Source organism: Protopterus annectens, chromosome 5.part1 (genome assembly GCF_019279795.1).
Source record: "Protopterus annectens isolate FY-2018-M chromosome 5.part1, PAN1.0, whole genome shotgun sequence".
Taxonomy (NCBI): domain Eukaryota; kingdom Metazoa; phylum Chordata; order Ceratodontiformes; family Protopteridae; genus Protopterus; species Protopterus annectens.
The window spans coordinates 761,148,824-761,174,900 of NC_056736.1; the positions used below are offsets into that span (position 1 = coordinate 761,148,824).

At 39.2% G+C, this 26,077-nt stretch overlaps 1 protein-coding gene across 1 annotated transcript in view; it reads left to right on the forward strand.

The window, feature by feature from the left end:
- Positions 1–2,919, forward strand: part of LOC122803646 (lectin-like) — a 320,457-nt gene extending 317,538 nt beyond the window's left edge. Inside the window, exons 6-7 of the mRNA XM_044073401.1 lie at positions 1,140–1,251; positions 2,144–2,919. Coding sequence (XP_043929336.1) covers positions 1,140–1,251; positions 2,144–2,205 — 174 coding nt within the window. The 3' untranslated portion in view covers positions 2,206–2,919. The remainder of the gene's footprint in view (positions 1–1,139; positions 1,252–2,143) is intronic.
- The last annotated feature ends 23,158 nt before the right edge of the window (positions 2,920–26,077 follow it).

Below are 26,077 nucleotides of genomic sequence, written 5' to 3' on the forward strand. Positions count from 1 at the left end.
GAATTTTCCTTATCTCAGACTTGTTATATATAATTAGTGTGTCTATATTACATGATCGAACAGTGAAATATTCAAACACGTAATAATAGACCACTAAATGTTAAAAAGCCGTAATGTTGAACAACAAAAAAAAACCCCATAAAAACACACAAACAAACCATAAAAATGCTCTAAGCAGGGTGGCAAGCCCCCCCCCCTGCACCCCACATCCCCCGCTACTTAAATATGCCAACTTTGAGATCGCACTACAGTGCAGACAATGGAAAACTTCCATGTCCGCACTGTACGGAGTCCTCCATTGAACCGTTCGACATTCTGCCAGTTCGACATTTAGGGGTTGATTATTACGTGTTCAAACATTTCACTGTTCGATCACGTAATATAGACTCTAAGTAGCAAGGAGTGTGGTGCTCAAGAGGGCTTGCTGCCTGCAAAAAATATTGGGTTTCTTTTTTATATTTTTTATCTTTTGAAGATCTAGAAGTTATACTCAATCTTTTGTGTTTCATTTAAATGAGTATACAACCAAGTGTCACATACTCACGTGCACATTCAGATAGATAGTTGCCGAAGCTTTAGTCGACAATGTGTTTGGTCAATGTCTGTTTAGTCAGGTGCTTTTGCAAGACTGCACAATTCTCAAGGTTTGAGAATATTCCCTTTCCTCAATTATGTGCCATCTCAGAGTTAGTACATATATATATATATATATATAAAATTAGCAGGGTGTCTGCGGAGTACAGCCCCACTCATAATAATGCAGAGGATGTACTCCCCACAAAAAAATCAGTTTTAAATGTTTTTTTAGTTATGAGTTTTTCATGTGCCAAGGTTCAGGGCATGTGTAGTAATGGGTTGACATTTGTTCTTCAACATATTGTGGTGTATGTCTGGGACATTGACTAACACAAATCTCAATTAAGGCAACTATCATATCTGTAGTGCCATTATGAAATTATATAATAGTTTTGCTTATACATATAATCAGAAATTTTTACTTGATAATTTCTGTGAAGATAGTACATATACCTATAAAGTTTATATTGTTTAAATCAGAAGGATTTGTTTTAAAATGAATGAAAGCTGAAAGGTAATAAAATGCTATAGTTCTCACCTTTATTCCTCTGTATGAATTTCAGAGTCGCAGTTTTTACTGGACCGATGGTTCAAAATGGAACTACAGCTACTGGCACCGTGGTTCCCCTGCTTACTACTGGTGGTCACGGGTTTGTGTGATAACAGAAACAAAAGGTCAGGCATTATGTTGCTTTAGTAAAGAAGACCTGATTTTGTGACTTGCATGCAAAAAGCAAATGTATATTGTGATGAAAGTGCAGATTACACTGCTGTTATTTAAATAATAAAAGTAATGTCCTAATTTGATAGCAAAGAGGAACATGAATATTTGTAATGGACTGGAACAGGGTCATGTTTCCTCATTAAGGTGTTATATATGGTGGTATATCTATAGGAGCCTGAGATGAAATTCTTCGAGTGTCAATATTCTGAACCACAAGATGCCACAAAAGACAATGCCAGTCATAATTTTCTACAGGCATTCACTGTCCATGTGATTTTTAAGTGTGCACTGATTCTCTTCTTTTGAGAGATTTCTCCCTTCTTTAGTTTGTATGACTGCTGACCACAGTCTCAGGGGTGTGAGTGTTTAGCCCCCTGCCAAAACATGTGTGCCTTTGTTATTTAACCTTCTGTGTGTTTTGGGCATTAGGTCTTGGCATTTCTCATGCTCAGTGTTTTGTCTGATACTATATACTATGTAATAAAATAATAATTTAAAAACTGTTTGTGATTCCTGCTAAGAGCACTCAAATCTACATTGACTGAAAGACTGTTTGCTGGGCAACTAGTCATGTCATCAAATGCCTTGAGGGCAGTAAGAGAACTGGTCAGTTTGTCAAAGTCTGTTCAGCAAGATGAGGTACAAAATGAATAATCAGAATGAAAAGATGTAAAATGCATTATTAAAATGTATTAATTCCTTATTTTCTACAGAAGTTGCACAACTGATTAACAATAATTTTGAGCTGCTTTGTTTGTTCATAATAAAATTCATTGCAATTACATGTCTGCGTCTTGATATATTAAGTATGCTTATTTCTCGTATTTATTTCTACCCTTTCAGAACCCGGATACTGGCATGATATATACTGTACCCACCTCAGGCCTTTCATCTGTGAAGTTTGAATGAGAAAACAGAAAGTCGTTAGAATATCTGCACCACTCCGTACCTTGCATCACATGTTGTGCTACACTTTGACTAACAACTGGCTAGCTGGCTGAAAGACAAATCATTTGAAAATTTTATGGCAAAGAATATTTTTCGTACTGCAATTGAAGGTAGATCAGTTTGTGTAGGACTTTGAAGAATACAATTTATTTCTGTAGTGTTTTCAGTCTCAGACTATTAGCAATTCTCGTGATTTAGTTAAAGAACTGAAAACTTGTTTTACTACAGAATTTGAAAAAGTATATAGTTTTATGAGAGTCCTATATTACACATTCAAAGAAAAACATTTCTGATTTCTTTATGTCAAAAAGAAAGATTGGGAATAAATAGTGGCCCTGACTTTAATCCTCTGCTTTCCACATTTCAAATGCAATTTTTGCTAATACTTTTTAGCACTGTGCACTATATATTAGAATTTAATATTACAGAACAGTGAATAATTTTTCTGTTGAACCTTTTGGTGAGCAAAATGAAAATGCTATATAATTGTATTTGCATGTGTACTACTAGTACTTCAGTAAAGGTCGTGCTTTTGGAAACTTTTCATTTTTTAATACACTTTAAGGCTATTGAGTGCTCTATTCCTCACGGACTGGCTATAAATCATTAAAATATATTCCTAAAAAATAACAAATTATGTCAAAAAAATAAAAAGCGCCAGAAAAAGAATATATTTCTGCTTTTCTATGATGGATTAAAATATTTTAGTACTGAAAGAAAACAATATGAATATTAAATAAAAAGAAACTGTTAACTTGTTTCATTAAGTTGCGCTTCTAGGATGACTGTCAACCCAAAATATGGTGTCTCATTGAGATGCTGGATTTTACCAATTTGTTGCATTTCATAATATTGTTGTAGGGAAAGCAGCCTTCAGCAGATAGATTGTGGGGCTGATTTTCCTGCAGAAAATGTTTATCTTCCCAAAGAAGATAGCTTCAGGAAATATCACCTTTGACAAAGCTTTTTTCATGGATATCTATTTAGGAGTCCACCTTGCAAAACTTTCCCTGACTCCATTTACACATTTAAGAGCACTATACCTAGATTCTTCATTTTCTGAAGAGGTTCAAGATTTTAAACCACAAAATGATTGTGAAGGAACAACTCCTGTTTCTTCTCAGGTTTCTGACTCATATTCTGAGGGAAATATAGCTTCTGTCACTTTGAAGAATACTCTTTTTCTTAAGCTATTTCCAGAATGAATCAGTTGTTTCAATGGGAACGTTCCACTGTCTGTGAAAAAATATTATAATTTACTTCAACTGGAATTTGCTAAATATACACCAATTCCTCTTGTTCTTTCAGTGAAGGATGATGCATTTGCTACAGCCTGTAATTTGGATGAAAACCAACCAAGGTTTTATATTCTAACCCCATTTAAGATCCAGCAGTGATTTCTCTAGTAAACCCCATTTTTGCTAAACATCTGGTTAATACCAATACGCTCTCCTTCTGATGAGTTTGGGAATGTCTTTGATAGACTTAGGAAAAGTATATTTTTCTGCAACACTTATTTTAAGAATTCTCACTTGTCAAGCTTGTATTTTAATGTTTATGCTTGGTTCTTTTGAGAACGTGCAGAACACTATGGCACCCTTCCCTTCATCTGTGGGAAAAAGGCATTATGTAATCATATTGCATCTGTCTCAAGTGGTGACCCACTCTTTAAATTGTGCTTAGGATTCAGTTAATACCAGTTCCAGGGCTTCGGCCACTAGAGTTGTTATGAGGAGGTTTGCTTAGTTATGTACTCATATTGATGTTACAGATTGAAAATTTGCATTCTTCCTTAGATAGGGAGGTAGCGTTTGGGCCATCTTCCAGTCTTTAATAAGTATGATGACAAAGGTAGGATGATTCTGGGGATTTCCAGATTTTTCCACCTTTCTTCCCAAGTTTGTCAAGGGATTTAATTCTTCCTCTATAACCTTTTATAAAAAGCAAAGTAAGCAGATAAAGCAAACACCTGGTAAACAGACTTTTAAAACGCAATAGCAAGGAGATTCCAAGAAGAATGGAGGAAACCCCAGAATAAAGGACAATCTAATATGTCTGAATGACTATCTACAAGTCTCCCATCTCCCTTCCCACCCTGGCAAGCCTTTAATGCTTTCAGAAACCCTAAACCTCGATTTCTCGGTTCGCCAGCTGACAGTTTTAGACAGATGGGTTCTTAAAGTGATTCATCAAGGTTACAGATGGCAGTGGGATTCCTTCCTTCCTTTCCAAGGGTTCCCCTCATCCACCAGATCAATCTCTTTTTTTCCCCTCTTATCATTCAACACCTGCTGACTCAGAGTAATAGAACTGGTTCCTCCTCCTCAGCTAGTTGTATTCAAGAATGTTTCTGGTGGCAAAGAAAGAAGCTTCATGGAGACCAGTTCTGGCTCAGTTCTTTTTAAACAAGTTTGTGATAGTGCGCAAGTTCAGAATGTTATCTCTTCACAATGCGTTTCCTTTCATTCCCCATTTGTGTTTTGTCCTGACTCTAGGTATAAAGATGCTTATCATAATATTCCTATAGCTCCAGATTAAAGATGTGCTGTGTGACTGGATCACACTTTCATTGTTGCATTATCTGTTTCAAGGGTGTTTACAAAGTGACTAACTCTAGTGACAGCCTATTGCAGACTGCAGGTTATTCACATGTTTCCATATTTGGATGACTTACCTATCTTTGCATAGTCTTTTTCAAAGTGTTCTTCTCACAACATTATTTTACTGGGATGTCTCCTAGATATTTCAGTCCAAATAGTTTTTCTTTCACAGGAAAAGACAGATCTGAATTTAGTTCTATGCCTGAGTTTTTCCACTCTAGCTGTTGTCTCAGCAATGGATTTTTTTCAGGATTCTAGGTCTGGTGCCATCTATGATTCTCCTGATTCCTGTAACCAGACACCACATGAGAAAAATACAGTGGTACCTAAAATCTGTATGGTCCCAACATCAACATCCCCAGACATTCCAGATTCCAGTTTTTGGGCTTTGTGAGAGGGGTGATTCTTTGGTGGAGAGACCATCTTTATCAGAATCCCAGTCACCCTTTTTCCCTTCCAGCTCCAGTACAGTCTGTAACAACAGATGTCTCAGACTTGGTTTGGGGAACAGTTTCTATGTGGATAAATGTGCAGAGTCTTTGGAACAAAAAAGGCAGAATAAAACAATGTAAAATAGATGCTGGCACTTATAAATGTTCTCAACACTCTCAGCCATCTATGGTCTCCAGGACTGTTGCAAGTGTCTACAAACAACACCACAGTTATGCAGTAAATAAACAGATGGGAGGATAACCAGAACTGACCCTTCTCTGCAGACTAGCTGCAGTAGTTTGGGATATAGCTTTATAGCAAATTCTAAATATAGAGGCATCTTACATACTGTTAAAGGAAAATTGTGTGACAGACAATCTGAGCAGGATTTGGATAGAACCACAAAATGGAAACTAAATCATGGAGTCTTCCAAGAATTGATTCAGCTGTGGGGTTCACCTCAGATAGATCTTTTTGCATCTAGTCACAACCATGAAGTGGCAAAATTCTGTTCCGGGACCTCATGCAAGAAAGCCTGGAAAAATGATGTGTTTCTTTTCCTTTGACACGAATGTTCCTGTATGTTTTTTCCACACTTTCCACTAATATCCACAGTCATTCTGAAGATTCGAAAGACTCTCCAAAGATCACTTTGGTGACAACTTTCTGGCCCAGGCAACAAATATTCTCCCTTCTATGAAATGACCTGGGGCAATTTTCCACAAGCTTCCTCATAGCCTGGACCTACTCACACAACACAATGCATGTTTGATTTATCCTAATCCCAAACAACTGCAACAAACTGCCTGGACAACAGAATCTTAATACATTTTACTCACCTATTTTCTGAGGAAGTGCAGCAGGTGTTAAAGGAGGTAAGAAAATGCTACTAGAAAAAACTTTATAACTAAATGGAAAAGATTTCTAGTTGGTGCCTGGAAAGGAACCAGGATCCTTTTAAGGCCAGTGTTTCTCTGGTTCTATATTATATGTATGAGTTATTGCCCTCTGGTTTGTCTTACTCCACCATCAAGGTACATCTGTCAGCCATTTCAGCATGTCTGCCTATGTATCCTCCTCTTTCAATTCAATCTTGTGTGAAATTGTTTTGAAAGGGGCATTGCATACCACACCACCTTGGAAACAAGTGACTCCTACTTCGTATCTTAATTTTATCTAGGAAAAATTAACTCTTGCTTTGTTTGACCCAGCTCATCAGTCTGACTTACAGTGCTTAACATGGAAAACTGTGTTGCTTATTGCTCTGACTTCTGCAAGAAGAGTATCGGAGTTGCAAGGTCTTATGGTGGGTGAACTGTATCTCATCTTCCACAAAGATAGGGTTTCCTTAAGAATTAATCCTTCATTTATGCCTACATTGTATACAAGTTTATTTTAACCCAAAACCAAGTCCAGGAGGATGAGGTGTCCAAAACAAAACCAATAAACAGGAAAAAAGTACCAGCAAGCCGTAACCACCTTAAAACATTTAATGTGTTCCACAGCAAGCAAAGCACAACACAGCACACAATGATAACACTGAAACTACTACCAGTTTATTTTCGTCTCCATCTTCACCAGAAAAATGCTGACAATCCAAACCCCTCCCCATTTATACCTTTGCCCACTGCCAAAACTTAAAATCATATGACATTGAATTCAATTTTAACCCTTTCCTAAACATACCTTAAAAACAAGCATAATAAATGTAACTTTCTCCTGTTTAAAACACTTTTAAATATCTAAAAATGCACTTTCAAAACCTGTAGGAAAAAACAGATGAATATAAAAAATGAATGCATGTTAAAAATGAATAAATAAATGTAAAAAAATCAAGTAAAATCAATCTTGTTGAACAATATTTCAAACCACGTGTGTGAAATTCGTAACTTCGATGCTCTTAGGTTCATAGGTTCATATATTAGTACTAAGCTAACTGCCCTTTCCAAGCTATTTTAAGCCTAGCCAATTATCCCTTGTGAGACTCAAACCCTGGACCTTGTGTTTGTAGGGCAAACACCTTAACCATTAGTCCACCCTCCCCACTTAATTTTAAAACTGGGGCTAGGGAGACCATGCCGTTCAAACCCGGCCATCTATTGGCTTCTAATACCAGTTGCCAGTAAACCTCTCTATATTCCAACATGGTCTCCCAAGAACCACCCCTACCATCCATTACCACTTCATCTAATATAAAAAAAGTGTAAGGGTGTAAAGGGTTAAAAATGAATTCAATGTCACATGATTTTAAGTTTTGGCAGTGGGCAAAGGTATAAATGGGGAGGGGTTTGGATTGTCAGCATTTTTCTGATGAAGTTGGAGATGAAAACGAACTGGTAGTAGTTTCAGTGTTATCATTGTGTGCTGTGTTGTGCTTTGCTTGCTGTGGAACACATTAAATGTTTTAAGGTGGTTACGGCTGGACACATTAAATGTTTTAAGGTGATTAAGGCTTGCTGGTGCTTTTTTTCCTGTTTATTGGTTTTGTTTTGGGCACCTCATCCTCCTGGACTTGGTTTTGTGTCTTACTTTGTGGATGGCAGAGCTTATTGTATCCACCGAAGCTTCTTCAATCGGAAGCAGCAATGAGAAAGCCATTAGGATTTACTGGGTAAAGTTACACAGCTTGTTGATCTTATGACATGGATCTGTCAATCACTTGTTAAGTCCGCCTCTTTTTCATCACTTCTCGGTAACCAGGAAGATGGAGTGAAGTCAAAGCATGGTAATGATGTTTTTTTGACTGTACTAGTAGTGAAAACAGCGGAAGGAGCAATTTATCTGTTTTTGATGGCCTGGGGACTCCAGAGGTGTTTAAAGACAATTTTTTTAACAATGAAAGTAGTGGAGCCTGTTGCTCTGATTCAGGACAGAATGTGAGAATACAAGGTGACTCTAATGTTGCTAACAATGCTGTTTCTAATCAAAATAATTCCTTCCATTGTAATTTGGATATCTGGTTGAATCAGCATGTTTCTTTTAACTGGATAGACTTTCATTCAGATGAAACTGACACCTATTCGAACAATTTAGACAAACTGCATGATTTATTGCTTAAATTTAAAACTCTTGATGCTGACAGTGTGTATCTAAGGGAATGTTTAAATTTAAAAGCTGTACCTAAAGGGTTGCGTGTGTACAGATACCCAAACAATGTTGCAGAGGGATCTGAGTTTCACTCAGAATTGATAAGAATATTTGATTCATGTAGTTTTGAAATTCTGAAAGCTATTATTAAGCAAAATGAAAGGCTAATGGGTGTTTTGAATGAAAATATTAACAATGTCAACACGTGTAGCTTAAAAGATTTAATGTTTACTGTAGATGAAGAGAAGAAGAAGTATTGTGACCTAAGAGCCCAAGTCGATGAATAAGTGTCATTGATTTTTAGAAAGAAAAGAAAGTTAAATGGGGATCTGCATGAATATGACATAATACTCACTACCCCAGACCAAAAGGTACTGCTAATGTCGAAAGGTATGGAAATATGGGTGGGTACAACAATGGTAGGGGTGACTACTATGGTTCTGATTATGTTAACCATGATTCTAGTACAGATTACCCTGCCGGGCACACTATCAGGACCCTTTAGAATATCCCCCCTCCGAAGGTCCGAGAGACTGAAGAGCAAGCCTATGACCAATTATTATCAGGGCAAGTTGTGGGGGTGGAACAAGAAAGGAGGGGGAACAAGCTCAATAGGTGTTACTGGTAGTACCACAGTTCATGATGAAATGGAGTCAGATGAATGTATTGTGGAAAATGGACCTATTTTGACTTGCAAGGGACACACTATTTTTAATTATACAAGTTTGCACATTACTAAGGTCTTTTTTGATTTATTTTCAAAAGGTTTTAAATTTGTTCCCTGCAAAAAATGTTTTTTAAGTAATGTATTAATTGACTTGCAAATGTTCATCCGCAAGAAGAATTTAGAACTTTTACTCGATGGGCAAAGTGTTGCGAGCGAAGGTTTGAGAAGGAAAAGTGTGTGGAATCCCCCTGTGCACCCTCAGCTTAAATATTTTGAGAATGTTTTGGAAATGGAACTTAGAGAAAAACGTTCTGTTAATAAGGTTACTTTTAACCTGACATCTAAGAAAAAACACTTTTAGAACCCATTAGGAAGAACACGCATGTGAGAGTGATGAAGCCGGACAAGGGTAAGGGCACAGTGCTCATGGATGTTATTACGTACGACAGTAAGATGATGGATATTTTGTTAGACAACAACAATTATGTCAAGGTCTCTATTAATGAGGTGCATATTGCATACAAAAAGGTTTATATAGCACTCAGTGGTTTGGTATTGGAGGGTTGTATAGATACAGAGACTTTCAGATTCTTACACAACAAGGAATCATGAGTACCGTCTATCTTTGGGATTCCAAAGGTCCACAAAGATGTACAAGATCCCCCCTTGAGGCCCATTGTAGCTGCTAGTCAGTCTGTCACTGCACCCATTGCTAAATATTTAGATCACAGGTTAAAGAACCTGTCTGTTGGTGCATGTAATGTGCTGAAGGACTCATGGGATTTTTTAAAAAGTGTAAAGGACAAACGGATACCCAAAGAAGTTATTTTCATTGCTATTGATGTGGTGGACCTTTTCACTTCTATTCCACATAGAGATGGCTTAGAGTTTTTTGAAGAGATTCTAAGGAATGGAAATAATTTTCCTGAAAAAGAGATTTATGTTTTTACTGTTTTAATTGAATTGGTATTAAACAACAATTTTCTCTGTTTTGAAGGGGAATTTTTTCGACAGTTAAAGGGAGTTGCCACAGGGGCCATGTGTGCCCCCATTTATGCAAACTTAGTGATGGCTTGGTGGGAGCAAAAGTATGTGTTTAATTCAGTATTTAAGGATTGCTGGGCACTATACAAACATTTCCTTGACGATATCTGTATATTTTGGACAGAGAGTGAGGAGACATTTATGGACTTCTTTGAATACACCTCCAACAATACTGATTTTTTTTAGATTCACATATAAGATAGGTTATGACAGTATTGACTTTTTGGACATCCATATTAGGAAGAGTAGTAATGGGTCTGAATCAAAAGTACACAGGAAGGAGACATATTGTAATTCATGTTTGCACTTTTCTAGTGCCCACCCATACTTCCAAAAGAAAGGAATAGTGAAGGCTCAATATGTACGTGGCAGTCGAATGACCTCTGATTACAATGATTTTTTGGATGAGTGTGACCTACTAAAATGTATATTTTTAGAAAGACGATATTCAGAGTCATTGATTAAGGAAATCCAGGAAGACGTATTGCAGCATAGGAAGGACAGGTTTACACCAATTGTACATTCTGGTGATACAGGTATAAAAGAAAGGGTAACAAGCAATGGGGACAGTGACTCCTATAACAATGCCTTTATTGTGGATTTTAGTGGTGATGCGCAGGTCATTAGAGACATTGTCCAGAGGGAATGGAACAGATTTTCCAAGCTCTCTGACTTGAATTTAAAATTTAATGTTCCACTAAAATTCATCTTCATAAAAGGTAGATGTATCAAGGACCTTATGGAAAACAAACTTGGGGGAAACAATTAGAAAAGTGGGTACCTTCATGTATAGAGCATGCCAACAATGCCCTTTTATAGCTGATACTTCTGAAATTACTGTCAGTAACAGGAACAGACACATTACCTCTAAATCCTATTTTAATTGTGAAACTAAGGGACTTGTTTACATTGCAACCTGTAAGAAATGTAAAGTGTTTTACATAGGTAAGATGGAAAGGTTTTTAAAGAAAAGAATATATGAACACCTCTACGACATTAGGAGGGGTAACAACAGAAACGCATTATATAAACACACTTTGAGCTGTGAAGGTGCTTCTTACACTTTTTTTGTATTAGATGAAGTGGTAATGGATGGTAGGGGTGGTTCTTGGGAGACCATGTTGAAATATAGAGAGGTTTACTGGCAACTGGTATTAGAAACCAATAGATGGCCGGGTTTGAATGACATGGTCTCCCTAGCCCCAGTTTTAAAATTAAGAGCAGCAAAGTTATGAATTTCACACACGTGGTTTGAAATATTGTTCAACAAGATTGATTTTACTTGATGTTTTTACATTTATTTATTCATTTTTAACATGCATTCATTTTTTATATCCATCTGTTTTTTCCTACAGGTTTTGAAAGTGCATTTTTAGATATTTAAAAGTGTTTTAAACAGGAGAAAGTTGTATTTATTATGATTGTTTTTAAGGTATGTTTAGGAAAGGGTTAAAATTGAATTCAATGTCACATGATTTTAAGTTTGGCAGTGGGCAAAGGTATAAATGGGGAGGGGTTTGGATTGTCAGCATTTTTCTGATGAAGTTGGAGATGAAAACGAACTGGTAGTAGTTTCAGTGTTATCATTGTGTGCTGTGTTGTGCTTTGCTTGTTGTGGAACACATTAAATGTTTTAAGGTGGTTACGGCTTGCTGGTGCTTTTTTCCTGTTTATTTATTTTAACCCAAGCCACACATAACTTGGTCTTCTTAACAGAATCTAAAAATGAGGTAGAAAGGATACTTCCTATAGTGGAGGTCCACAGACACCTCAGGTACTGTCTTGACAGAACAACATTTTTTAGGATCTCTTATCAGTTGTTCATTTCCTGTGAAGGTAAGAAAGAGCAACCTGTGTCAAAGCAGATTATTTGCAAATAGTTGTCCTATGCTATTAATTTTTTGTTATACCCACAATAGCAAAGCAATTCCAGGCAGGGTCAAGGCTCATTCTACCAGGACATTGGCTTTATCAGTGGCTTTTTAGAAAGGATTACATTTTAGAAATGTTCTAGAAGCAGCAATCTGGTCTTTTGTTCATACTATTACAGAGCACTTTACATTAGAGTCCTTCTTCAGGTCTAGGACAAGCTTTTCTAGGACCATTCTCCAGGGCCTCTTGGACCCTCATCTTTCCTTCTAATCAGTGCCAGCTATGGTAGTCTATCCTAACAACTAAAACTACTGCAGCAGTAATCAGTTTTATGATCATAGTACTGTTTTATAAGTAAACTTACCGTAACAGTAGATGCTAGGATGACGAGTTCTGCAGTAGCTAATCCTTCCTTTCAGTCCCCCATTTTGGTGTATTTTTTGTTGTCAGGGTGAGGACCTTTATGTTCATAGGTTCATAGGTTGGTACTAGGCTATCAGCCCTATGGCCTATACAAGCCTAGCCATAACAATTCCCTAGATATTTCTTCCCACAATATTTACTTCTCTGAACCCCTGTCTAGCAGGGCGACTGACATGATCCCCAGGGTGAATTTCCTATCTCCCATCCAATCATCAAGGTTCCTTTTGAAGAGGGCCAAGGAGGCACTCTGCTTGACATGTATGGGCAGTCTATTCCAGAGTATGTTTATTTTCCTAGCATTGACTTTGTGAGGGATTTAGCCTCACTGTCAGTTGGCATGAAAGCCCCAAAAGGCTTGGTGCTTGCCCCCCATTCTGACTATAATGGCATAGCAAATATACTGGCAGATGTGTTTAATGCAAATTTTAGCCAAGAGGCAGCCTACAAAACTCCCTAAATCCCAGAATCCCTATCACCGCCAATGATAAAGAATCATGCTCTAACTGTGCTCTGAAAAATAAAAAAATACCACGTTAATCTGACCAGACAATATACTTGGCAGTAAAACAAGCAGGGTCAAACATACCCTTGCAGAACTCCTCCTAAAATCATTCAAGTTACGTTTAGTCAATGAGTATGTCCCTGAAGCATGGAAGACAGCAGTTGTAAAGTGCCTCCATAAAGGTGGTCCCTGCAATGACCCAGGAGATGGCAGACTTAATATCCTCCAAAGCTAGTTACAAAAATAAAATCGCCACTGATTCTAAAGATAACCACAAAGCATTCTATAGCTATGTCAAGAATCTCAATGGTAACACTCAGATCTGCTCTGAGTTACAGCACAATGACACTAAATAAACAGAACCAACTGATATTGCCAAAATCCTGGCAGATAGGTTCAGTGCTAACTTTACCCCCCTCTCACCCCCTAAAGGGCCCATCTTTATACTGGAAGAATGCAAAGTCCCAGTAATCACAGCAGCACAGGTAAAAACTTCACTCTCCAAAGCCAAGAACACAGCATCCATGGGACCTGACAACATCCCAGGCTGCCTTCTACATGAACTACAGAATGAACTGGCACCCCACCTAAGTACCATGTTCAATCATAGCCTCACCTCAGGCTTTGTGCCCATTGAATGGCGCACCGCGACAGTTATCCCACTCCACAAAGGGGGGGGGGCCACAACAGACCCCGGGAACTACCACCCCATTAACCTGACGAGCCTCGTCTGCAAGGCCATGGAACGTATCATCATGGAACTCATAAACAAAGACATTGGAGATCTCCAAACCCTGGACCCCACACAGTTTGGGTTTGTAAAAGGCAGATCATGTCTCCTAAACCTGATAGACTTCTTTGAAGTAGTCACCAAGGCCATGGATTAGGGTAAGGTGGTTCACACAACCTATCTAGATCTCGCCAAGGCATTCAGCACCATCCCCCACTCTGGAATTATAGATAAACTCACTAAATTAGGTATAAATCCCTATGTCACAAGATGGGTTGCCAACTGGCTTACTGAAAGAACCCACTGTGAAAGTAGCAGACTCCAAATCAGACTTCAGACCAGTGACAAGTGGAGTACCACAGGGTTCAGTCCTGGGTCCTCTCCTGTTTGGTATCTACTTCTCTGAAGTACAGGCTAACACAGAAGGTCTTTGGCTAACTAAATTCACAGCTGACTGCAAACTAGGAGCCATAATTGAAACTCCTAACGATGTGGACATCCTACAAAAGGGCCTTACTGAGACAGATGCCTGGTGTCATAGACATAGCCTCAAGCTCAATGCCAAAAAGTGCATTGTCATCCCCTTTGGTAAAAATTCTGTGCCCATGAACTACCACATAGGTGGTAGTCTACTTAACACTGAAAGTGTGATAAGAGACCTTGGGACACAGGTGGACAGTAGTCTCTCCTTTGATAATCACATCACCAAAGTGGTCAGGAAATCCTTCTACATGGCACACCTCATCACAAAAGGTTTCTCATCCAGAAAAAAAGAGGTCATTGTTCCCCTCTACTCATCACTCATTAGACCCATTATAGAGTACAATGCCCCTTTGGGTATGTACCTCACAAGACATCTACAACAACTGGAAAGGCTGCAAAAATACCTCACAAAGAGGATTACTGGCCTCAAGCAGATGCCTTACGCAAACCGTCTTAAAAAACTCCAGCTTTACTCCATCGCATATCGCCTACTCAGAGGCGATCTCTGCCTAACATACAAAGCTATGTCAAACCCAGAGCTGTTGGACATGCTCCACTTAAAGAAATCCCAATCCCTGTGAGCTACACGCTCTAGGGACATAAACCTTGTCACCAGAATAAACAGAACATGCTGGAGGGATAGATTCCTGTCCCAAAGACTTCCCATACTCTGGAACAGACTACCTATCTTTGTCAAACAGAGCTCCTCATTAGCACTCTTCACGAAAAATCATGATGGTTGGATGGGTAATAGGAAATTCACCCCGGGGATCACTTCTGTGGTTCTGCTTGACAGGGGCACAGGAAAATCATTTTCTTGGGTGGCGAAAGCCAGGGTACATTTTTGGCTAGGCTTGTATAGGCCATAGGGTCAACAGCCTAGTACCTACCTATGAACTTTGAAAAAAAACGAATCTGTAAGGCCATGGAGCACATTACAGCTGATTTCAGCAAATGAAACTTCATGTCTTGGGCTGTAAAGGAAAGATCATTTCTACTTAACTTTGTAGGTTTTTATGAGAAAGTCAAGAGAGGCTGTGGATGGAGGTCATGCAGTTCACATACCCTATTGCACCAAGCCAAGGCCTGTGACACCACCCCCATGAAGATATTGTTAAGAAATTAACATAAACTAAAGCACTGCTTGTGATTCTGTGCTGGGTGAGGAATGTAAACCTGTATTTTCTTGTCTGTGAGTGATAAAGCTGCTTTCTGTTTTACCTGCTCCAGTTTGTTTTCTGTTTTAAGAAATCTAATTGGCCTAGTGTTTTTGTTCTGTGTGAGAGATAGCCACTTAAATTAGCTTGGCTGCACATTTCACATGTTTTTTCATTGGTTAAATTGTTTGACTGATACTTAAATATACAGTGAATTTCTGGGCCTTTGTCTTGGTCTAAAAAGATTTAAACTAAAGTACTGCAGGGTGTGGAAAGTAAACCTATATTATTTTGTCTGTGTATAAAAAATCTGCTTTTGGTTTTACCTGCTCCATTTTCTGTTTTCTGTTTTTAGAAATCTGCTTGTCCTGGTGTTTTTGTTTTATGTGAGAGATCGACACTTAAATTAACTACACTGCACATTTCATGTTTTTTTCATTGACTAAATTGTTGAAGTGATACTTAAATACATAGTGAATTTCTGGGCCTTTGTCAGAAAAGATTTCAAGCCTGCATAAACTAAAGCATTGGTGGTTCCCAGGGGGTGAAGAAAGTAACCCTATATTTCTTTGCCATGAGTGATAGCTTAATTTTTGATGGAACTGTTGTTTATTTTAGTTTAGCCTGACATCTGAGAAAGGTTTTGACCACACAAGTTGCTGTGCCATAAGCTACTATTATACTGCCTTGTTCAAACGTTTCTAGCTGAGGTCTCAGCCCACATGCACCACTGATTTGCAAGACTGCATTCTAGCCCTGCTAATTGTATAACCTGCCTTTTAATCTGAATATAACTAAGCACAGAGCTATGTAAAAGTTCCTACGTCTGCATTCTAACCCAGTTAATTGTATAACCAGCATTTGAAGTGGTTATAGCTAAGCACTGCTTTTTACCATTTCTGTACTGAAGAACCAGGTTTTACAGCAACACTGTTCTGCCGGTTTTAAAAGTGAAAGTTTTGTACTAGTATTGCCGCTATTTCTTCTGCCCTCACTATTAGAATGGGAAGTTGCATGGGATTATCTTGGTGTTTTTAGCTAAAAGGTAACTTAATGTAGTTTATATGCCTAAAATATTCTGATACATCTGCCCTGCTATACTTTTACTCTCTTGTGTCTCCTGTTCATTTAAAATCGCTCCATAACCTCCTCTCCTACTTTTACTCTCTTGTGTCCTCTGTTCATTTAAAATCGCTCCATAACCTCCTCTCCTACTTTTACTCTCTTGTGTCCCCTGTTCATTTAAAATCGCTCCATAACCTCCTCTCTTAATCTGCACTCTTACTCAGCTCCTCTCTCGCACTCCACCCCTCCAGCTTTCTCTCCTTTCCAAACCCTAATCATGCAGCCATAACTTTTTTCCTCTCTCCGTTCTTTTTTCAGCCTGGAATCCTTGCGCTGATACTCAGGCTGTCGTCCCCACCTGCGTTTTACAACTTAGATACAGAACAACCTTGTGCACGTTTTACCCTGGAATCCTAACTTTAGACAACCAAGACTGTTAGCCTCTCTGTCAGCCTCACAGTGTAGGTGACAGCCTACAGTTTCTCTGCTTTTTTATTGTTATTGTTCAAATTGAGCATGTTTTAGTTAATTTGCAATAGTGCCAGCAGCCGTCCACCCCCCGATATATATATATATATATGACACTAGATGGCAGTAGAACACAGGACATAATTCCTTGATCACATTCAAAGTACTGCTCTAGGATCTAACATAACTAGTTAAGCTAATTTCAGCCTCCCCAGTTCAAGCATAGTACAATCCCCCAAAACAATACAAGAAAGCAGTCTCTTCCCCATAAAAAGTGAAAAAGTTGTTTTTTTATTATTTTTTACATAGTTGTACTCTGCCACAGAAGGTGTAACTTACCTGCTGACTACTTTTTCAGTGCACAATCTCACTGAATAACTGATTGGTTCTTACTACTCAGCACTCTGAGGCTCTACCCGCTCCGTTCACCCTCTGGGCTCACTCCCTCCCCTACCCTGCCCCCATATCCCTCCCGGCCCCAGTATCTCTACATTTATATCCATTAGACCACACCCACAACCAAACCACCCTATCACATCCCACCCCATACACTCACATTCTCAGATTTCTATACCCCTAGTTTCTCACAATACCCCCCACCCTTAGCTACACATACTTAGAAGCCATCCTACTCCTTCTTCCACCCTACCATATAGCTATCCATTACTTAAAACAAAAATGCAAATCATCTTAGGATGTCTCTTCCTCACCCTCATACTTCTAAGCAACATAACATCCATTCATACTACCATCTCACTACGAAACACAATGTACCATACAACACACAGCTACAATACAACAAACACGCACATATACTTCCCTATTAGTGCTACACTACTTAAACACAGCTCAGTGGTGCACATATATAAGTTCCAGTTAACAACAACCTATACTACAAAACTATCAGCTCTATCCTACATAAAAATAATGCACAGACTAAAACATATATTATTTATTACAAATAGACTCCTCATATCAGGAGACTTATACCCAAACCCAGGACCAAGCAATACCTTACTCCCACCCAAGCAAAGATCAGACTTACTAATTCTTAACATCAATACCAGGAGTATAACTAACAACATGCATTTATAACCCACTACTCCCCAGACATAATAACCATTATTGAGAGCTGGCTAAAACCTAACACCCAAAGCGAAACAATTCTCCACCCAGGATATAACATATTAAGACAGGATAGATCAGGCATGAAGGGAGTTGGAGTTGCCATTCTCTTAAAAAAAACATACTCAGCATAAAACCCCTAGAAACCCATATGCCTACATTTCAAAATGCCGAAACCTTAAGCTCAACTCTATTCATAAATGACACCAAAAAATCAGTATTATCCGCTGTTACATCCCCACATAACAACTCTCCCACCATTAAAGAAATCTTACAATGGATCTCAGATAATCTTCCCCATGAAACCATTTTTCTAGGTGACCTGAACATGGGCTGGTTAGCTTGTAACTCCAACAACCCCACTAACCATATCAATCTCTATGGCTTTACCCAACTCATTCAAGAACCCACTAGAGTAAATAAAAAAATCCCACAAACAATCAGTCTTAGAATGGATGCTAGTTAATTGCCCCAAGCCAAACTATCACACCAGATGTCTACCAGACAGCCTAAGTGACCATCTCTCCACATTCCTTCTACATAAACACACCAACTTTTCCAACCCCATAATGTTTAGACAAGTCACAGACAACAATAAACTGAATGTACAGGATCTTAACCATATCCTAAGGCAATGTAAATGGGACTCACTACTAACACTAAATTTAGACTAAGCCATCGACTACTTTAACAGCATTTTCACTAACGTCCTCAATTCAATAGCACCCATTAGAAGAATCATAGTCAAGGCAAACTATGCACCATGGCTAAGCAGGGACACAAGAGCCCTACTAAAAGCTAGAGATAAGTCTTGGAAAGCCTGGAAGAGAGATAACATGAATTTATCCAAACAAAACTACCAGAGACTAAGAAATCAAACAAAAAGACAAACCAAACTCAATAAACAAAACTATTTCCTTAACGTCCAAAACAGACACACAAGAGACCCCTAAGAATTCTGGCATGCCATCAACTCCCTACTAAACCCAGGCAAAACAACCACTCCAGCTCCTACCACCAACAATAATACTAAAGATATTGCCTCCCAATTTAACCATCACTTCACTGAAACCATCCTATCTTTATCTTCTCAGCTATCCAAAAATAACCATTCATGCACCCCAAACAAACTCCTTGATAATATCCCCTCCTTTAGTATCTCACCTGTCCCTACCACTACAATTAAAAAACTCCTCCAAAAACTTAAACCTACCACCCTTGCTGCTGACAATTTACTGACCAATTTCTTAAAAATAACTGCTGACTCCTTACCTTACCCTGTTTCCATCCTTATTAACCGCTCCATACAGGAAGCCTATATGCTTCAGCTTTGGAAAGTATCATACATGATTCCTCTTCACAAAGGTGGAATCTCCTATGAATTTTCAAGTACCATCCCATAGCCATCCTACCACCCTTATCAAAAATACTTGAGAGGTGTATTCACTCTTAAGTTATGCAATTCCTGAACTCTAACAATCTGCTCTCATCCACACAACACGGCTTCCGGCAGTACCATAGCACAGCAGCCACTCTCCTCTCTTTTACAAATACAGTTAACCTACACAGAAACAACAACAACTTTGTATCACCAATATTTTTAGACCTATCCAAGGCATTTGACATGGTATCACATGCCATACTACTGGACTCCATGACCTCTCTATCCTTTGCCCCTTCCACTACAGCCTGGTTTAAAAGTTACCTGTCAGACTGACAACAATCTGTCCAATGACAAGGCGAATTATCTCCACTACTCCCAACCACTATAGGTGTCCCACAAGGTATAGTATTGGGCCCCCTACTCTTCTCCATATTTACTAACAACCTTCATACCTCCACCCAACATGCCACACTTATACAGTATGCTGATGACTCAACTCTCATCTGTTCTGCACCATCACTCACTACCCTACAACAACTTACTCAGCAATTCTTTACCTCAGTGGAAAGTTGGATTACCCAGATCCAACTCATTCTCAACCCCAACAAGACTAAATTACTCATATTCCCTCCCAACAAAACTAAATCCGCCCATCAACCTTTTACAATCACATCCAAAAATGGTGCTAACATCTCCCCACTGACCACACCAAACTCCTTAGCATAGAAATTGACAAAACCTACTGTTTGCTGTTTATATTTCACAAACAATCAAAAGGTCCACAAAAAGAATGGGAACACTATATAGACATAGAAAATTTTTATCTGATCAAGCACAAATTACACTAGCCCAAACACACCTACGGTCCACCCTTATGTACGCCGCACCAATCCTTACCCAGACAAGAAAACAGGAACTTAACCGACTCGAGTCATGCTACAATAAAATTGCTAGATTTGCTAATAACTCCACCTTTAAAACCCACCACTGTCAGGCTTTACGAGAACTTAAATGGCTAGAACTTCCTCAACTACTCACCTATCCCCAATTAATACTTGCCTACAATATTGTGAAATATCCTAAAAAACATTACTAAACCAACTTCTAACCCAGTACATATCAAATCACCCCCTCCGCTCTTCTGACAAATCTCTCCTCTGTATCTCTAAGGCCAACAACTCTGCAGAGAAAGCTCTGTTCTGCCACAACATAGCTAGAAACTGAAACAACCTTCCCCCTACTCTAACCTCTGCTCCTACAACTACACAGTTCAAAACTCTCAGTTGATGGTTCCCTTATATAGCTATCCATTACTTAAAACAAAAATGCAAATCATCTTAGGATGTCTCTTCCTCACCCTCATACTTCTAAGCAACATAACATCCATTCATACTACCATCTCACTACGAAACACAATGTACCATACAACACACAGCTACAATACAACAAACACGCACATATACTTCCCTATTAGTGCTACACTACTTAAACACAGCTCAGTGGTGCACATATATAAGTTCCAGTTAACAACAACCTATACTACAAAACTATCAGCTCTATCCTACATAAAAATAATGCACAGACTAAAACATATATTATTTATTACAAAAAGACTCCTCATATCAGGAGACTTATACCCAAACCCAGGACCAAGCAATACCTTACTCCCACCCAAGCAAAGATCAGACTTACTAATTCTTAACATCAATACCAGGAGTATAACTAACAACATGCATTTATAACCCACTACTCCCCAGACATAATAACCATTATTGAGAGCTGGCTAAAACCTAACACCCAAAGCGAAACAATTCTCCACCCAGGATATAACATATTAAGACAGGATAGATCAGGCATGAAGGGAGTTGGAGTTGCCATTCTCTTAAAAAAAACATACTCAGCATAAAACCCCTAGAAACCCATATGCCTACATTTCAAAATGCCGAAACCTTAAGCTCAACTCTATTCATAAATGACACCAAAAAATCAGTATTATCCGCTGTTACATCCCCCCACATAACAACTCTCCCACCATTAAAGAAATCTTACAATGGATCTCAGATAATCTTCCCCATGAAACCATTTTTCTAGGTGACCTGAACATGGGCTGGTTAGCTTGTAACTCCAACAACCCCACTAACCATATCAATCTCTATGGCTTTACCCAACTCATTCAAGAACCCACTAGAGTAAATAAAAAAATCCCACAAACAATCAGTCTTAGAATGGATGCTAGTTAATTGCCCCAAGCCAAACTATCACACCAGATGTCTACCAGACAGCCTAAGTGACCATCTCTCCACATTCCTTCTACATAAACACACCAACTTTTCCAACCCCATAATGTTTAGACAAGTCACAGACAACAATAAACTGAATGTACAGGATCTTAACCATATCCTAAGGCAATGTAAATGGGACTCACTACTAACACTAAATTTAGACTAAGCCATCGACTACTTTAACAGCATTTTCACTAACGTCCTCAATTCAATAGCACCCATTAGAAGAATCATAGTCAAGGCAAACTATGCACCATGGCTAAGCAGGGACACAAGAGCCCTACTAAAAGCTAGAGATAAGTCTTGGAAAGCCTGGAAGAGAGATAACATGAATTTATCCAAACAAAACTACCAGAGACTAAGAAATCAAACAAAAAGACAAACCAAACTCAATAAACAAAACTATTTCCTTAACGTCCAAAACAGACACACAAGAGACCCTAAGAATTCTGGCATGCCATCAACTCCCTACTAAACCCAGGCAAAACAACCACTCCAGCTCCTACCACCAACAATAATACTAAAGATATTGCCTCCCAATTTAACCATCACTTCACTGAAACCATCCTATCTTTATCTTCTCAGCTATCCAAAAATAACCATTCATGCACCCCAAACAAACTCCTTGATAATATCCCTCCTTTAGTATCTCACCTGTCCCTACCACTACAATTAAAAACTCCTCCAAAACTTAAACCTACCACCCTTGCTGCTGACAATTTACTGACCAATTTCTTAAAAATAACTGCTGACTCCTTACCTTACCCTGTTTCCATCCTTATTAACCGCTCCATACAGGAAGCCTATATGCTTCAGCTTTGGAAAGTATCATACATGATTCCTCTTCACAAAGGTGGAATCTCCTATGAATTTTCAAGTACCATCCCATAGCCATCCTACCACCCTTATCAAAAATACTTGAGAGGTGTATTCACTCTTAAGTTATGCAATTCCTGAACTCTAACAATCTGCTCTCATCCACACAACACGGCTTCCGCAGTACCATAGCACAGCAGCCACTCTCCTCTCTTTTACAAATACAGTTAACCTACACAGAAACAACAACAACTTTGTATCACCAATATTTTTAGACCTATCCAAGGCATTTGACATGGTATCACATGCCATACTACTGGACTCCATGACCTCTCTATCCTTTGCCCCTTCCACTACAGCCTGGTTTAAAAGTTACCTGTCAGACTGACAACAATCTGTCCAATGACAAGGCGAATTATCTCCACTACTCCCAACCACTATAGGTGTCCCACAAGGTATAGTATTGGGCCCCCTACTCTTCTCCATATTTACTAACAACCTTCATACCTCCACCCAACATGCCACACTTATACAGTATGCTGATGACTCAACTCTCATCTGTTCTGCACCATCACTCACTACCCTACAACAACTTACTCAGCAATTCTTTACCTCAGTGGAAAGTTGGATTACCCAGATCCAACTCATTCTCAACCCCAACAAGACTAAATTACTCATATTCCCTCCCAACAAAACTAAATCCGCCCATCAACCTTTTACAATCACATCCAAAAATGGTGCTAACATCTCCCCCACTGACCACACCAAACTCCTTAGCATAGAAATTGACAAAAACCTACTGTTTGCTGTTTATATTTCACAAACAATCAAAAAGGTCCACAAAAAAAATGGGAACACTATATAGACATAGAAAATTTTTATCTGATCAAGCACAAATTACACTAGCCCAAACACACCTACGGTCCACCCTTATGTACGCCGCACCAATCCTTACCCAGACAAGAAAACAGGAACTTAACCGACTCGAGTCATGCTACAATAAAATTGCTAGATTTGCTAATAACTCCACCTTTAAAACCCACCACTGTCAGGCTTTACGAGAACTTAAATGGCTAGAACTTCCTCAACTACTCACCTATCCCCAATTAATACTTGCCTACAATATTGTGAAATATCCTAAAAAAAAACATTACTAAACCAACTTCTAACCCAGTACATATCAAATCACCCCCTCCGCTCTTCTGACAAATCTCTCCTCTGTATCTCTAAGGCCAACAACTCTGCAGAGAAAGCTCTGTTCTGCCACAACATAGCTAGAAACTGAAACAACCTTCCCCCTACTCTAACCTCTGCTCCTACAACTACACAGTTCAAAAACTCTCAGTTGATGGTTCCCTTCTTTGTGCAGAGGGATTAATGTTGCTGTCCTGCATTCTGCCAGAACATAGACAAGTCACAGGCTTTGGTTAAACAGGGATACAAGTGGGTCTGCTAGGTCATGTTTTAACTTGTTTAAAAGGCAACCTGGGATGTTGTCTGGTTCCATTAATACCATGTTTTTTGGCCTTGGAGACCACCAAAATAATCTGCCATCTTCAGATAAAAGGCTGAGGAATGCTGGCAGGTATACTTTGGGGGATGACTGCATGGAAAAGGGGGTGAAGTTTGCTCCAAATCTGTCAGCTAGCAGGTTGGCTATTGTCTCCAGTTATGTATAGGTAGTATCAAACACAACCAGTTCAGCACATAGCTGGGTATTCCCTTTCAAATTCTGGACATAGTTAAAGAATGCCTTGTGATTATCCTTAGCTAGGGAGGTTATTTTTGTTTCATAATTAGCTTTGAAGGACTTGATAAGACCTCCAGTTTGTTTTGTTAAGCTAGAGAAGGATTTCTTCCTCTGCTGAGCCAGTTGCCTCTTGTTCTTGGACATTAGGTTCTTTCTCCTGTTGTATAGCCTGTTTATACTAATGATCCTAGGGTGGCTTGTTTTTTCAGCAAGACTAGGTATTAATCTGGTCAGGTACAGCCGAGTCTATACAATTGCTTAAGTGGTAATGCAGGACATCAGTGTACACCTCTGTATAGAATTCCATGTTATCAGCATTCAGGGAGGTTTTGTAGCTTCTTATACCATCACTTAGTAGGAGGTAATTTGCCTTAGAAAAATTCTAAATCATTTTTGAGCTTGATGGGTATCTGGTCTTATAATTGCATTGAACAAGACTGATATATGGTCCAATCTTACCAGGGAGGAGAACACATAGGGATATAATATTCTCCCATGCAAGTGAGTACTATGACCAGGACACTTGAGCCTCTTGTGGTTGTGCTGGCTAGCTCTTCCAGAGTATTTGCATTGACAAAGTCCAAGAACCTCTCCGCCAGCATGTTTGTGGTCATGTATGTTTCCCAGTTGATGGTGGGATAATTAAAATCACCCATGAGTAAGGTGTTGGTCTGTTTAGCATGTGACTACAGTAAGTCCAGGTATGCAGTATGCTTTTCCTGTTTCATTGTGGAGGACCTATATCTAGCTATAATATGGTAGAGGGCTTTGCCTATAGTTAACTGGACATGAAGTTGCTCAAGAAAGCCATACTATTTGAGCAGTCTTGAGGTGTACTTATCCTTAATGAAGATGGATACTCCTCCTCCTTTGGTTCTTGGCATCATCCATGGAGAAGGTAGAATGCTACTTAAGGCTATGCTTACACCTACTTGCGACACAATCTGAGAGCTCAGTCACATCTCTCTCTCTTCATATAGTTCAGTGAGGTATGTCTTAAAGTCATTCACCCCCATATGAACTGTGATAGAGTCATACTGGTACTTGTGGTTCGTAGGTTCATAGGTGGGTACTAGGGTAATGGCCCTGGGGTCTTTGCAAGCCTTGCACATAGAAGTGGCCTGGCATTGTGCCACCCATTGTTAGTTCCCAGTCCCTCTGTCAAGTACAGCCACTGGATTGATCCCTGGGGTGAACTTTCTATTTCCCATCCACTTATCAAGATTTCACTTGAAGAGGGCCAGTCAGGTGCTCTCTTGACATGTATGGGAAGTCTATTCCAGAGCATGGCTAGTCTCTGGGTTATGAAACTGTCTCTCCAGCATGTTCTGTTGATTGTGGTAATGAGGTTGAGGTTTCTGGAGCATGTGGTTTGGAGAAATTGGAATTTCTTTAGCTGTAGCATTTCTATCAGAGCTGGGGCAGACATTGCTTTGTAAGTCAAGCAGAGATCGCCTCTTAGTAGACAATATGAGACAGAGAATACCTGGAGTTTCTTGAGTCTGTCCATGTAGGACATGTGTTTAAGGCCTGGGGTCCTCTTCATGAGGTACTTTTGTGGCCTCTCCGGCTGTTGCAGGTGTCTAGTGACATACATGCCAAACGGGACATTATACTCTATGATTGGTCTAATGAGGGAAGAGTAGAGAGAAATGATGACCTCTTTCTTCTTGGATGCAAAACCCTTGGTAATGATATGTGCCAAGTAGAAGGACTTTCTGACCACAGTGGCAATGTGGTGGTAGAAGGAGAGGTTGATGTCAATCTATGTCCCCAGATCTCTTATAATGCCTTCAGTGTTCAGTTGGCTCCCACCGATGTGGTAATTAGTGGAAACTGAGTTTTTCCCCCAAAGGGATGACGACGCATTGTTTGGCATTAAGCTTAAGGCCATGGTTTTGACACCAGTCACTGGCCTCAGTGAGGCCTTTCTGTAGGATGC